General features: G+C 41.4%; 1 protein-coding gene across 4 annotated transcripts in view; it reads right to left on the bottom strand.

Moving 5' to 3' along the window:
• Positions 1-294: 294 nt before the first annotated feature.
• Positions 295-11,580, bottom strand: part of tnksa (tankyrase, TRF1-interacting ankyrin-related ADP-ribose polymerase a) — an 82,239-nt gene continuing 70,953 nt past the window's right edge. For 2 of the 4 annotated variants that reach the window (XM_027278585.1, XM_027278587.1), the window contains 11 exons: positions 11,401-11,481; positions 10,798-10,984; positions 10,606-10,685; positions 9,373-9,417; positions 8,038-8,158; positions 7,648-7,745; positions 6,890-6,964; positions 6,666-6,771; positions 5,060-5,246; positions 4,746-4,902; positions 4,261-4,400 (listed from right to left, as the gene is read on the bottom strand). In XM_027278585.1, the coding sequence (XP_027134386.1) occupies positions 4,314-4,400; positions 4,746-4,902; positions 5,060-5,246; positions 6,666-6,771; positions 6,890-6,964; positions 7,648-7,745; positions 8,038-8,158; positions 9,373-9,417; positions 10,606-10,685; positions 10,798-10,984; positions 11,401-11,481 (1,224 nt within the window). In that variant the 3' untranslated portion in view covers positions 4,261-4,313. Of the gene's footprint in view, positions 4,401-4,745; positions 4,903-5,059; positions 5,247-6,665; positions 6,772-6,889; positions 6,965-7,647; positions 7,746-8,037; positions 8,159-9,372; positions 9,418-10,605; positions 10,686-10,797; positions 10,985-11,400; positions 11,482-11,580 lie in introns of all 4 variants that reach the window. The other 2 variants (XM_027278584.1, XM_019260142.2) reach the window with 2 other exon arrangements.

Raw genomic sequence — 11,580 nt, 5'->3', positions numbered from 1 at the left:
TTCTTGGATTGGCTGAGCTGCCAAATGATTTTACCCTCATGGCCATTCATCTCCCAGCAAACATAGAAAATCAATTAAACGGTCCAGGAAACACAATGAATTGGAGTTTTTAAGATAGTTAAATGCCTCCCTAATCTGAGACAAGAAAATAAATGTCCTTAGATTGTTTTTAATGTTGACATAAACATTCTTGGTCTGTTAGATTTCACTAATACCTCCAGTTGCCCTAGTTGCTGATCAACTTGCCAAAAAGTACATGTACAATAAACTGTTCAGAGTTTATAACACAAAACACACTTTGTTAAGTTCTTTTATTAAGGATTTTCTTCTGTACAAGAGTAAGGAGTTTCTTTGTTCCACGTGTTAGCTGGTCAGCAGCTCTGTACAACTGTCTGTACAACAGGTCGTCAAACATTACTGATGAGGAAAGGTGTTAATTCAACTGGTGGCTTTTGGTAGAAGGCAGGTAAGATGAGGCATGAATTGATTGAACACGCACGCACACGCGCACACGCGCACACACACACGCGCACACACACACACACACACACACACGCGCATACACACACACTCCTCCAAACTATTTACAGTAAGATGGATAATTGGCCCTTGAGACAGATAAGTAAGAGACAGACCAGTTAAAACACAGTTCAAATAGTTATCACATTTAAAAAAAAAAAAAAGGGACAAAAAAAGCAAGAAAATAAACTCAAAATCATCCATAAAAGCCCGTTAATAGGCCCATCTGGTGTTAGTATATTTACAGTCTCATTTAAAACAAAGCCCACGGCTTTCTGCAAATAACTCATACAGTGCTGTTGCCCCTAATGAGGTCAACACCATGAACTCCACCTGGTGCATTTATGCCAAGAGAGCCGACGTCCCAGAGTTGGACAACACAGAAGGTGTTCACTTGAATTATTTGTCATTCATCCATTTTTTACTCAGATTATGGATTGATCGGATTATTTTATCTTGAGGAAAAATGAATCATTTGATGGATAAGCATCTTACAGTCATGTCTTAAAAAACAAATGCATACATGGGGCCATGTAGCGGGTTAACTGTGTCCCAGTACTGCAACCATTTCACTTTCCCTTTGAAAACTTTTTTTTTTCCATTTCAATTTCATTTCAAGCTTGTTAGTTTATCTCATTTTATTTTAGTCATCTGTTGCTGTTCCTGTCTACTCGTTTATTTCATTTTTCACTTTTAATACTTTTCCATTTCATTTTCCCTGCATTGAATCACTCTGTAATTTGCTGAAATGTGCGGCTACTCGAGTCATTTTTGTTATCATAGGATGAACCGTTGTGTAGGCAGCAAAAATACTAAGAAAATACTGATGAGAAAACTTCATAGCATGAAAATATTGTGACAAAAAGGTTTGACTTTGTAGTATCAGGGGCGGCTATTTTGAGCTGTCAGTTCTTTCACCAAACACGGATTTAATGCTTGTTTGCACTCGGCTCAGACCAACGTCATCTTCACCTTGAAAATGCAAATCAGCTGAAATCTGAGTCACACTCACGCTTTAATGCAAACTAAATCAGGATGAAAAGAAATCAAATATAGGAACCAGAACGGCTCTGTCAAATCTGAGTTTCATTTTCGAACAGACGTAAAGCAGATATTTCTTGTTTGCTGCTGATTTGGGTAAACCTGTCAAAGGCAATCTATTCATTCATTCTCAAAAACTTTTAAGGCCATTTCCCTCCTCATTCTACACAGTTTCAAGGAATTTCAAAGCTCTTCAGCGCTGCTTAACTTGACAATATGAAAGAAACTATACTCGTGTGTGGTCCTGTGTGGTTACAGTGTCATTAATCAAAAATAATCAGAAATACTGAACAGAAAAACATGGTTAGTAATAGTAAAAAAACAGAAAAAAAAGAGCTCAAGCTTACAGTACATAGTGTGAGGAGTCTGCTAAGCTCTTATGATGTTAGCGTGTCACCATAAATGGTTAATGCAGTTATGTGATAGCTCATCTTTCTGAACGACACATCCATCACCCTCTTCATCGTCCTCAACCTCCATCGACCTGCATATTTCTGATTATATAAATATATCTATTTAAAGCCTGTGCCCAGCCTGCTGAATGGCTCGCTATATAGATACAGTGAACAGGCTCACTTCTCACATTTTGCTTGTAACATTTGAGGAGTGTAAAGATGAAGGATGGTGGAAAAAAAAAGAAAAAGAAATAAAGAAACTGGAATATGCCTCGGAGAATAAAATAAGAATGTGTGGAAAGGAATCCCTACATGAATGCCTTCCTGATAAACAGTGCATTTGTACTCTTCAGCTGAATACCAGCAGCCAGCAGTTCCTCTCTTGCACCAATAGGGGGCATTGGCAGTTTAACGAAGAGAGGAAAGAGGCGAAAGGCAGCAGGTTTCATGTAAACAACACGGGAAAATGTGGGTCCTTCTGAGAGACGTTAAAACACAAAACAACAACAACAACAAAAAAGATAAATGTACAATGTGTGCAGCACAGAGGTGTAAATGTTAAACTGCAACTGACAAAATTAGGATGAAACACAATGTGGAGCCTCACAGAGAATAACATCCATTTTTATCCCCTGGTCAAACATCAAACCTTAAACTGCGTCCCTAAATAATCTCATGTTGGTAACAGTCACTCCTCGCACCAGCTTCATGATCTTGTCTCTCTGTCTATTTGTGTGTGTGTGTGTGTGTGTGGTTTAGTGCCATCACATGATAAGATGTGTCAGTAATGACTCTTTGTGCATGCACATGTTACAGTCACAGTCATGTGGTCCTCCTGGTCCTGGTAAAAGAGTTTGGACTAGTTTTAATCTGTTCTGGGCTGAAACAGGCAGCAACCACCATGTTTAAATATAGGGGCCAATGAAGATGTAGTTCCTGTAATGTCCGAGGGACTTAGACTCCAGAACAGAGTATTAAATCAAACTAGGAAACCTCAAGATTCTCTGCAGAAACACAAAGTCAGTTTGTAATTGTATTGAAATGTACTACAGGGAGCTTTTAAATGGTTACTGAACGGTCTCAGTTTTACTGAAGCCTCTATATATGACCTACATCAACAAACAAGACCATCAGCAGGAAGATTAGCTGTCTCTATGTAGTAATTATTCTTAAAAATCCCCCTTGAAATCAGATGCCAGTGGAAATTCAAGTTCTTTTGTCCACAGGGGGAACCAGAATCAAAACAAAATGACAGTTCCTTGTCAATGCTTTAGGCACATCCTGTTAAAAATTTTCATTAAAACTAAATTAAGAAAAAGAGCAGTCTGTTTAGGGAAAGCTTGATTGACAGGTGTCTCAGCCTGTCACACTCTGAAGTTGTGGTTGCTGCTTGCTTGTCACAGAATACTAAAAAAAAATAAATAAAAATCTCTAAATGACGTCCATGTTTTGCTTCACCGTATGGATTTGCTGTCCTTCGACATGGTTCCGGTATGGACTGTAGTGGGGGTCTAGTGTAGGGGGTCTACAGCTGACACGACATGTAGCAGCAGAGGATTTCTGCTCATTGACTTCTGGGTATTTGCCTGCTGTAATCTGTTATACCTGTCCTTGCTTACACTTGCTTCATCATTTCTTTGCTTACAGCACAGACGAGGTGAGAGAATACACTTAGATGAGCCTCACTGGTGAAAATGTGACGAGCTGTAATAAAATGTACTGAATCTCTGTTCTCTCTGCGTGCCAATCGCCATTTCTGGATCTGGCCTCAGGGTGTTGTTTTGTTGTTGCGGATGACGCACAAAGCTGAAAGAGGACACCATATCAAAACAAAACAACACATTGAAACTGGAGGTAGAATACATAAGCAGTGCAAAGGTGCAAAAATCAGGGATGTTTGTTTTGCTTTGGACCGTGTCCTATTCTAATGATTTCCTTAATTGTTTTTAGAATCAAGCCAGAGGCCTGCAAATTAAAAAATCTGCTTACTGGTACGCTTCCAGAAATGTTGGTTAAACCATTTTCTTTTAATGTTGCACAATTAGACCTAATTAACAAACGAATTGTATTGATTTTTGCTGTCTGCTGCTTTGCGCTGAGTATGTATCGTGCCCCCAAAAATCAAAGACGCTGCCTCTTCATTCATTTAGAAACATCCACGTCTTCTTGTTTTTCCGAGTCGTCTTGACCATGGCCTGATCGTCACTTCACCTCACCCACCCACCAAGTTCAGCTCCGGAGACCTTAATTATGGGGGTGTGAGGTTTGAAACACCTTCTAGTTCAGTTCTAGCCCTCTTGGAGAGTGGCTCTAGTCCATTGCGGTCTGACCTTCTTCGGATCCGGCTGTGACTGCGTATTAGGATTTCTGCTCGGAGGTGGCAGAAGGCGTGGCCGGACTCTCTGGCTTCACAATCTGGTAGGTGATCAAGTACTCTGGGTAAGCCTGTGGACAAAGAACATGTCAAAGTAAAATGAAACATTACGCTTATTTCAGTGATTAAGCTTTCTTCTGTTTTACATCCTTGTAATGAAATATTTGGGGATTTTGGACTGTTAATTGGCCATTTAAAATGTCCCCATGGGCTGTGTGACAATATTTGTAACAATTTTTTTACATTTTTATAGATAAAATGATGAATAATTTAATTTTTTTTAAAAATCAATACACAAATTAGATAATTAAATTGGGCACAACTTTCCTTCTGTCATGCAGAACAATAAGGGTTTTCCAACACTTTAACAGGCACGAAAAAAGTGTGTGTCTGTGTGTGTGTGTGTGTGTGCTTACCTGCTCCCCTCTGTAGATGACGTACTCTGCATACGCAAGTCCGTTGACGCTTGGTCGTCCTATAACAGAGTGGTGTCCAGGGGGTGCGTGGGCCATTTTCATTGCGCTAAACTGAAGAAACGACTTGCCCAGCGTTACCCTGCAGAACAGCATCTGCCTGAAATACACAAATATTCGTTTAATTAATACAGTTTTAGTCAGTTATAATATGTCACAGATCCAGCGTGTCAGATTTAGGGGGGCTCTGTTTACGAAATATGGCAGAAATGAGAGGAAGATGCAGATTTTTATCTGAAAATAATAAGACGTCTCACCTGTGGCACACGTAGCAGGAGCGGTCTTTGTGGGTGGGACATCCTGTGCCTCCACCAATCCCATACACGTACTGGTTGCTTTTGGACGAGTTCTCAGCAAAATAGATCCCGGCGCCAAACATGCCGCCGATGTAGGCGTGTCGCTCGTCAAAGCCCTTGTGGATGATGGCATTGATGAACGGAGAACCTGGCAGGAGAAATTTTTGAAAAGTGGGGAAGGACACATTCATATTAAAGACTTTGTTTTAGTTTCAAAACATGAAGTATTATATTTTTCTCTGAAGCCTCTGCTGGAAGTGTCCCTGAAAGCAACTAGCTACTGTTTGACTAAGTTTTATCCTGGGGAATTCACAATCTAAGAGACTTTGAACACGGTATGATCGTTTCAGGCATCACAGAAGCCAGACGACTTTCCTGGGATTTTCTACTCTATGGTGTTTAAAGAAACGGAACTCAGCTGCAGTCCTGAGGGCTGTGTCATGATTTAGCCTTGTGGTTGAAAGGGGACATGGTAGATGAATGAGATACAAGCTCATGGTCGGAATGAAAACGTTGCAGTACAAAGCAGAGTTCATCTCAGCCGTTAAAACCTTGATGGATGAAACCAAGCTGTGTTTGACTTCTCAGCAACGAAGAAAAAGTGATTGAAGCCACTGGGGAAATGTGATCAAAACTTCACGGCGATAAAGAGGAAAAGTGTCACCAGTTCGGACACATTTTAATTAGTCTCGCTTCATGCAACTTCAACTTTTTGGAGACCAAGGATTTTTGGTGTATATTTACAGTCAGAAAGTGTTTCTGAATTTATACACAGCTGCCACCCTACAACCTTTGGTCTCCTTCAACAGGTCAACTACTTCATGTGATTGCGTTTTTGAGTTTAACGGATATGGACGAAGCAAAGTTACAGTGACGTAGGTATGTGCCGTAGTGTTTTTTGTGCACACAAGGTAATCCTTGTTAAACTGTGGAGGCTATTTGCTGTAGAAGACGCTGATTTATCTTCCAAGTGAAGCCAGGAACACCCTCAGCTTTTCAGAACGACCAATGACATAAATATTCAGTGAGTTACAGAAGCTATCATGACTTGAGATCACTATACGGACTTTTGGTTGCTTCACCATATTTCACGGCAGCTCAACACCTTTTCAGAATATGCAAAAGTTGAATGTTGGTAAAAGAAGAATGTATGATGAACGCTTATGAACAAAGCTGACAGAATTATTAATGATCCCTCTTACCCACTGTACGGTGAACTGGAACTTTTACCATCAGTGAGACGTTATAGATCACCGATAGCTAGTAGAAATATCTACAGGAAATCTTTTCTCCTAAGTGCTGTCAAGGTAATAAATGAAACTGGGATCTGATACATGGGATACAGGGTGGTGCTCCTGACTTTGCTGCAGTTTTTTGTTTATACTGTAGACTTGTGTATTGTGAGTTGTTTTTTAGGAATGTTTTTTACGACTTGTCTTGAAGACAAATTTCCACATCGTGGACAATAAAGTTTTTGTATTTATGGGGGGAAAAGTATTAAAAACAAGTCACAAAAAGTGAAGGTAAAGCAACAAGAACCAGCCCGCTGAGCTATGTGTTAAATTACCATGAAAGAGCATTCGCTCGTTGTGATGGTTGTGGTTCTCGTCTGCGATTTCTTTTTGTCTGTGTGCGTATCTCTCCCGTAGCTTCTTATTCACAACCTTCTGAATCTGCAGAACAGAGAGAGAGAGAGATGAAGAGTAAAATAAAGAGAGACAAGCATGTGTCCCCTATGATGTGAATTCAAATCAAAGAAAGAAAAACTGCGCATGCATGTTGAGTACACACCTTAATAATGTTGTACCGGCTGAAGACGCCACCTGCGTTGCCTCCATCGCGGTGCTCTCTGATGGTGCTCTGCAGCTGAGGAGGAAATAAACAGACAGCGAACGATCAAAACTACCCACACTGTGCACATTTTTCGAAGGTTAAAAATGGGAAACGTGTGGGATAAAACATGCTAATGAAATGCAGTCTCCATATATCATGTGAATGTGACATAAAGTGTGATTCATACAGCTCTCTGGACAGCATTAGCATTAGGAGGAGATTGATGAGTCATATATTTTTTAAAACCTCGGTAGCCCTGGAGTGTTTTCATATTCACAAGTGACATCGAGTGTCCACCTCGATTAACAATTCAAACTCAGAAACAGTCTGCAGAGACGTCACGGCAATCATTTTTCAAGTTTTAAGTGAAAATTACAGTTTATATTGCCTGTTAAATTTCTCTTAACATCTGATGGTCCTCATTAATTTTCAGCCCATTCAGATTGATAACTGCTGTCTCTTTGAATTACTGCTTTCATTTAGAACAGAAATACAGTCAGTCGAGCGCTCGCTGATAGGGAGTCTAGAGTGTTGTGTCCCTTGTCAGATGGCTGAAATTACTAATGACGGGCATGCTCAAATTTAATGTTGAAAATCAACCTAGAAAAAGGTAACGCAACGCCGAAGTGTAGTGTGGTAAAATTAAAAACCACATTCAAAGTGTGCAGTGATGTGTCCATGAGCCTAGATATGTGTATAAAAGTGTGTTTGCGTACTTCCTCCTCCACTGACTGGAACTCCTTGTCGTCCGGTGCCAGGTCGATCAGCACGGTGCCCTGGCTGGAGCAGTGGAACGTCAGGTATGGGTTTCCACCTACAACCACATTTTCAAAGTGGATCAGGGACAGGATGAATCAAATAAATAAACAGAATAAAAAAAAAATTTCAGGCCTAATCAACAATTTCTTATTATAGATTACAGATCATTCACAAATTCTTATAAATTATTCACAAATATAACCCAGTTTGATGTGGAAATAAAAAAAGAGGCTGATCCAAAGCAGGTTCTTAACATTATCAGCTAAACACAAACCGTGTTTTATATTTTAGCCTGGAATAGTTGAGCACCTTCTTGTGTGTGTGTGTGTGTGTGTGTGTTTCCTGACCTTGCTGGCCTCCCAGAAGCCTCTCGATGCCCTTGATGAGCTTGTGTCTGTGACCGTAAGCGTTGATGCCAATCTCTTTCAGCTCCTCGTGACCCATGTCTGCCAGCACATCCAGAGAAATCTGCCCGGAAACGACAAACAAGTCAGTCAGTCCTGCCTGTGGTTTATAATCATAATGGGCAATAAATATTCTACCTATATTTGCATTTTTTTACATCTGTCAACTACATGAAACGATGTTATGCTGTTATATTCCGCACAAACAGTTTAATGGTGACAGCAGTCAATTCTGAGTTCAAAGATCTAAGACATATTGCAGAGACAATCGGTCTGACAAATATTCATGAGCGAACGACAGAAGCTGCATGAAGAAAAGGTCAACGAATGAATGTCAGTAATTAAGCCATTGGTATGCAAATTGCAGATGGTGAAGTGTGCAAGTATGTTCGGGGAGAGCAGAGATGAGATTCATCCTGGAGCCAGAGATAACTCGGCTTTTCAGATGCAAACCTTTACCCATGTTCCTCTGGGTTGGGATCACTGCTACAGGCGGAAATCATCATAGCCTAAACACTCCGCTGGAGCATGCCAGATCTCTCTAACGGAGCAAACAGTTTATGTCACACCCAATTTGATTGAGCAACCAAATAACTAATGAAAGTAACACATCAGCCTTGTTGTCATCACTCGCTGAAGCTTCAAACCTTCTTAAAATTTCATCAGAGAAAAAGCAGCATCACAGCAACTGGCCCCTGGAACATACAACTGAATAACCTCTACTAATTCTGTGCAAAACTATTGCATACTTTCTATAAATCTAGACAGTAATAAGGGCCAATCCTCATCGGGTTTTTTTTGCATGCACTGTTCATTAACTTTATGTTGCCAATGGTTTTCTACTAATCCTCTCCTACAATAACAAACAAATCAGAAGTGAGGCTTTACAGAAGGAACAGAAGAAGGATTCACAGTCGATACGAGTGATTCATCATACAGCTGACACTGTATATTGTGTATATCGGATATTGAGATTGGTGGGAGCATACAAATACCTGCCTGTTCACCCTAACAATAAACTGGACTGGTCTGACGACAAAGACACCCCGTACAAAAAAAAAGTCAAAGACTGAGGTGTGCAGGACTCTGTTTAAAAGTTTCTATGATACTGTGGTGGCATCTACTGGTAAGGGTGAAGCACGGAGAGAGACGAGAAAAGACAAAACTGGTCAAGAAGGCCAGCTCTTTCCTGGACTGCCCCCTGGACTCCACAGAGGAAGTGGGGGGGAGAGGAGGATGTTAGCAAAGCTGACATCCATCATGAACAACTCAACTCACCTCCTGCATGAGACTGTGGTAAGCAGCTCCATCAGCGACAGACTGCTACTCCCACCATGTAAGAAGGAGCACATTCCAACAGCTGTCAGGCTCTCTAACACAAGCATGACTCAATGACTTTCTTATTATGTAAAATCACTTGAACCAATATATATTTCTTTTATAACTCTGAGTGCTTGTTTGTGTTCTTCTAGAATAAAAATGGAACTTCCCATTAAAAGCCAGCCTCTCACTCTTCATATGAACCCTTGTTTCTCTTTGGGGGGGCACCAAGAATAAATGTAACACACACACACACACACACACACACACACACACACACACACACACACACACACACACACACACACACACACACACACACACACACGTATCCTCTGTTGCTCCCACACTTCCTTCTAAGCTTAGCCTTTTGCCCCGCTGTCACCTTTCAGTCTTGCTTTCTATTTCTGTCTCTTTTCTCCCCTTTCTGTTATCCAAGCTGTCTCCTCATCTCCCTCTGTCCTCCTTGTTTCTCCATCTTTCTCCTCACGCCTCTGTCTTTTTCCTTTTCTTCCTAGCGCTCTCTCACTCTGTCCGTCTGTATTATGCTTTTGCTGTCTCTCCCTACTATTGTTTTGCGTTGTGCGTGTGCAAGTGTCTACGGCCATGCTCGCTCTGTGAGCCTGTACTTACGTGCAGTAGTGCTTTGAGCTAAATGCCAACGCCGAAACACTGACACGAAGCGGACGTGATGTTTACCATGTTCACCATCTAAGTGTAGCGCGTTATCATGCTAAGCATTAAATACAAATATAGTTGAGGCTACCGGGTCTTTAGTTTTACAGCTATTTAACTGTAAAACTTGCCATAATAATCCATAAAAGGTTGGACAAGCAAAGATCTTGATGGTGCTAGATAAAATGTTGTATTGTGTTATTACAGTTCATCCTAAGGGGAACATGGATTTTTAAACCAGTTTTTATGATAATACATCTGTTGTTGAGATATTTCAATCTGGACCAAAGTGGTGGACAAACAAAATGACATTAAAGTCTCTATAGCCACACTGCCAGAATGAGTAAACGGACATAAAATGGAAGAAAAACAAAGAAAAAAAAACCATGGATGAAATAAATCAGTTTAAAACAAGCCTGAATCTATCGATGTGCCTTTCCACTTTATCACACGTTTCTGCTGTTCCCTCTTACTTGTCATCAGAAAATAAACATGTGTTTGTGTGTGTGTGTGTACCTGTTCCCTCTGGAAGATGTCTCTGAGGTGTTCCAGCCCTAGACTCTTCAAGAACTGGTTGATGGTCATGTCGAGCAGAGCTGCAGAGACACAGTGATGTCAGCAGAGCGCCAGCTGTTCTACATGTTTTACATCCGTTACACCTATACGTGCAGAAGAAGCAGCCTCTGCTTTAGGGATGTTTGTACGTACTCTCTCCTTCCTTCCTGTCAGACCCAGACGCTCCATCTGCTGGTCCAGTGGCCCCGCCCACAGTGATGTCACTGAGGGGCGTGGTCAGGTTGTCTATGCTACTGGCTGCAGACAGGCAGGACGGGGACGGGGAGGGAGAGATGACCACGCCCCCTGCCGCACCTGTACTCACCACGCTTGCGCTCACCTGAGAGTGGAAGAGAGGAGGGACATCATTTCATTTCACACAGTGCACACACTTCAACTCTCTCAACTCACCTTTCACACGGCAGCTCAGCTGCTTTGATCTGTCGCGCTTTAAATGATGATTCAACTGCTTTCATTGCTCATAAGTCATCTGACATTTCAGCTGCTTTCATCTCTCCCACTTCGTCTGACAGTTCAAATGCTTTCAGTGCTTACATGTAAAGTGAGAACTGCCTCCAACTCGATACCGAAAGTTTGAAGGATTTCAGCCATGACGCTTCAACTGACTTCAACTTCAACTCTCAAGCTTAATGTGCTTCAGCTCAAACTGTTAGCTGTAAAATGTTACAGCAAACGCTGTAATATGTTTCAGCTGAGAGCCCCTCTGTCTGCACTTGTGTGTGTGTGGACACTCACCACAGTGGCCTGGGGTTTTAAACAGCTTGGCAGGGCATCTGGCGGCATGGCGTCGATCAGCAGTGCTCTTATGTCATCGGCCTGCAACAGACAGGATGCATGACGAGATGTAGACAGACGTGCTGTTTATGTACTCTACATATGCTTCTCCACCTAAAACAAACACTGTCTGCTTGATTG

The sequence above is a fragment of the Larimichthys crocea genome, chromosome IV, assembly GCF_000972845.2.
Source record: "Larimichthys crocea isolate SSNF chromosome IV, L_crocea_2.0, whole genome shotgun sequence".
NCBI lineage: Eukaryota > Metazoa > Chordata > Actinopteri > Sciaenidae > Larimichthys > Larimichthys crocea.
Note: the sequence above shows the minus strand (reverse complement) of the source record. Positions and strands in the feature narration are given on the sequence as shown.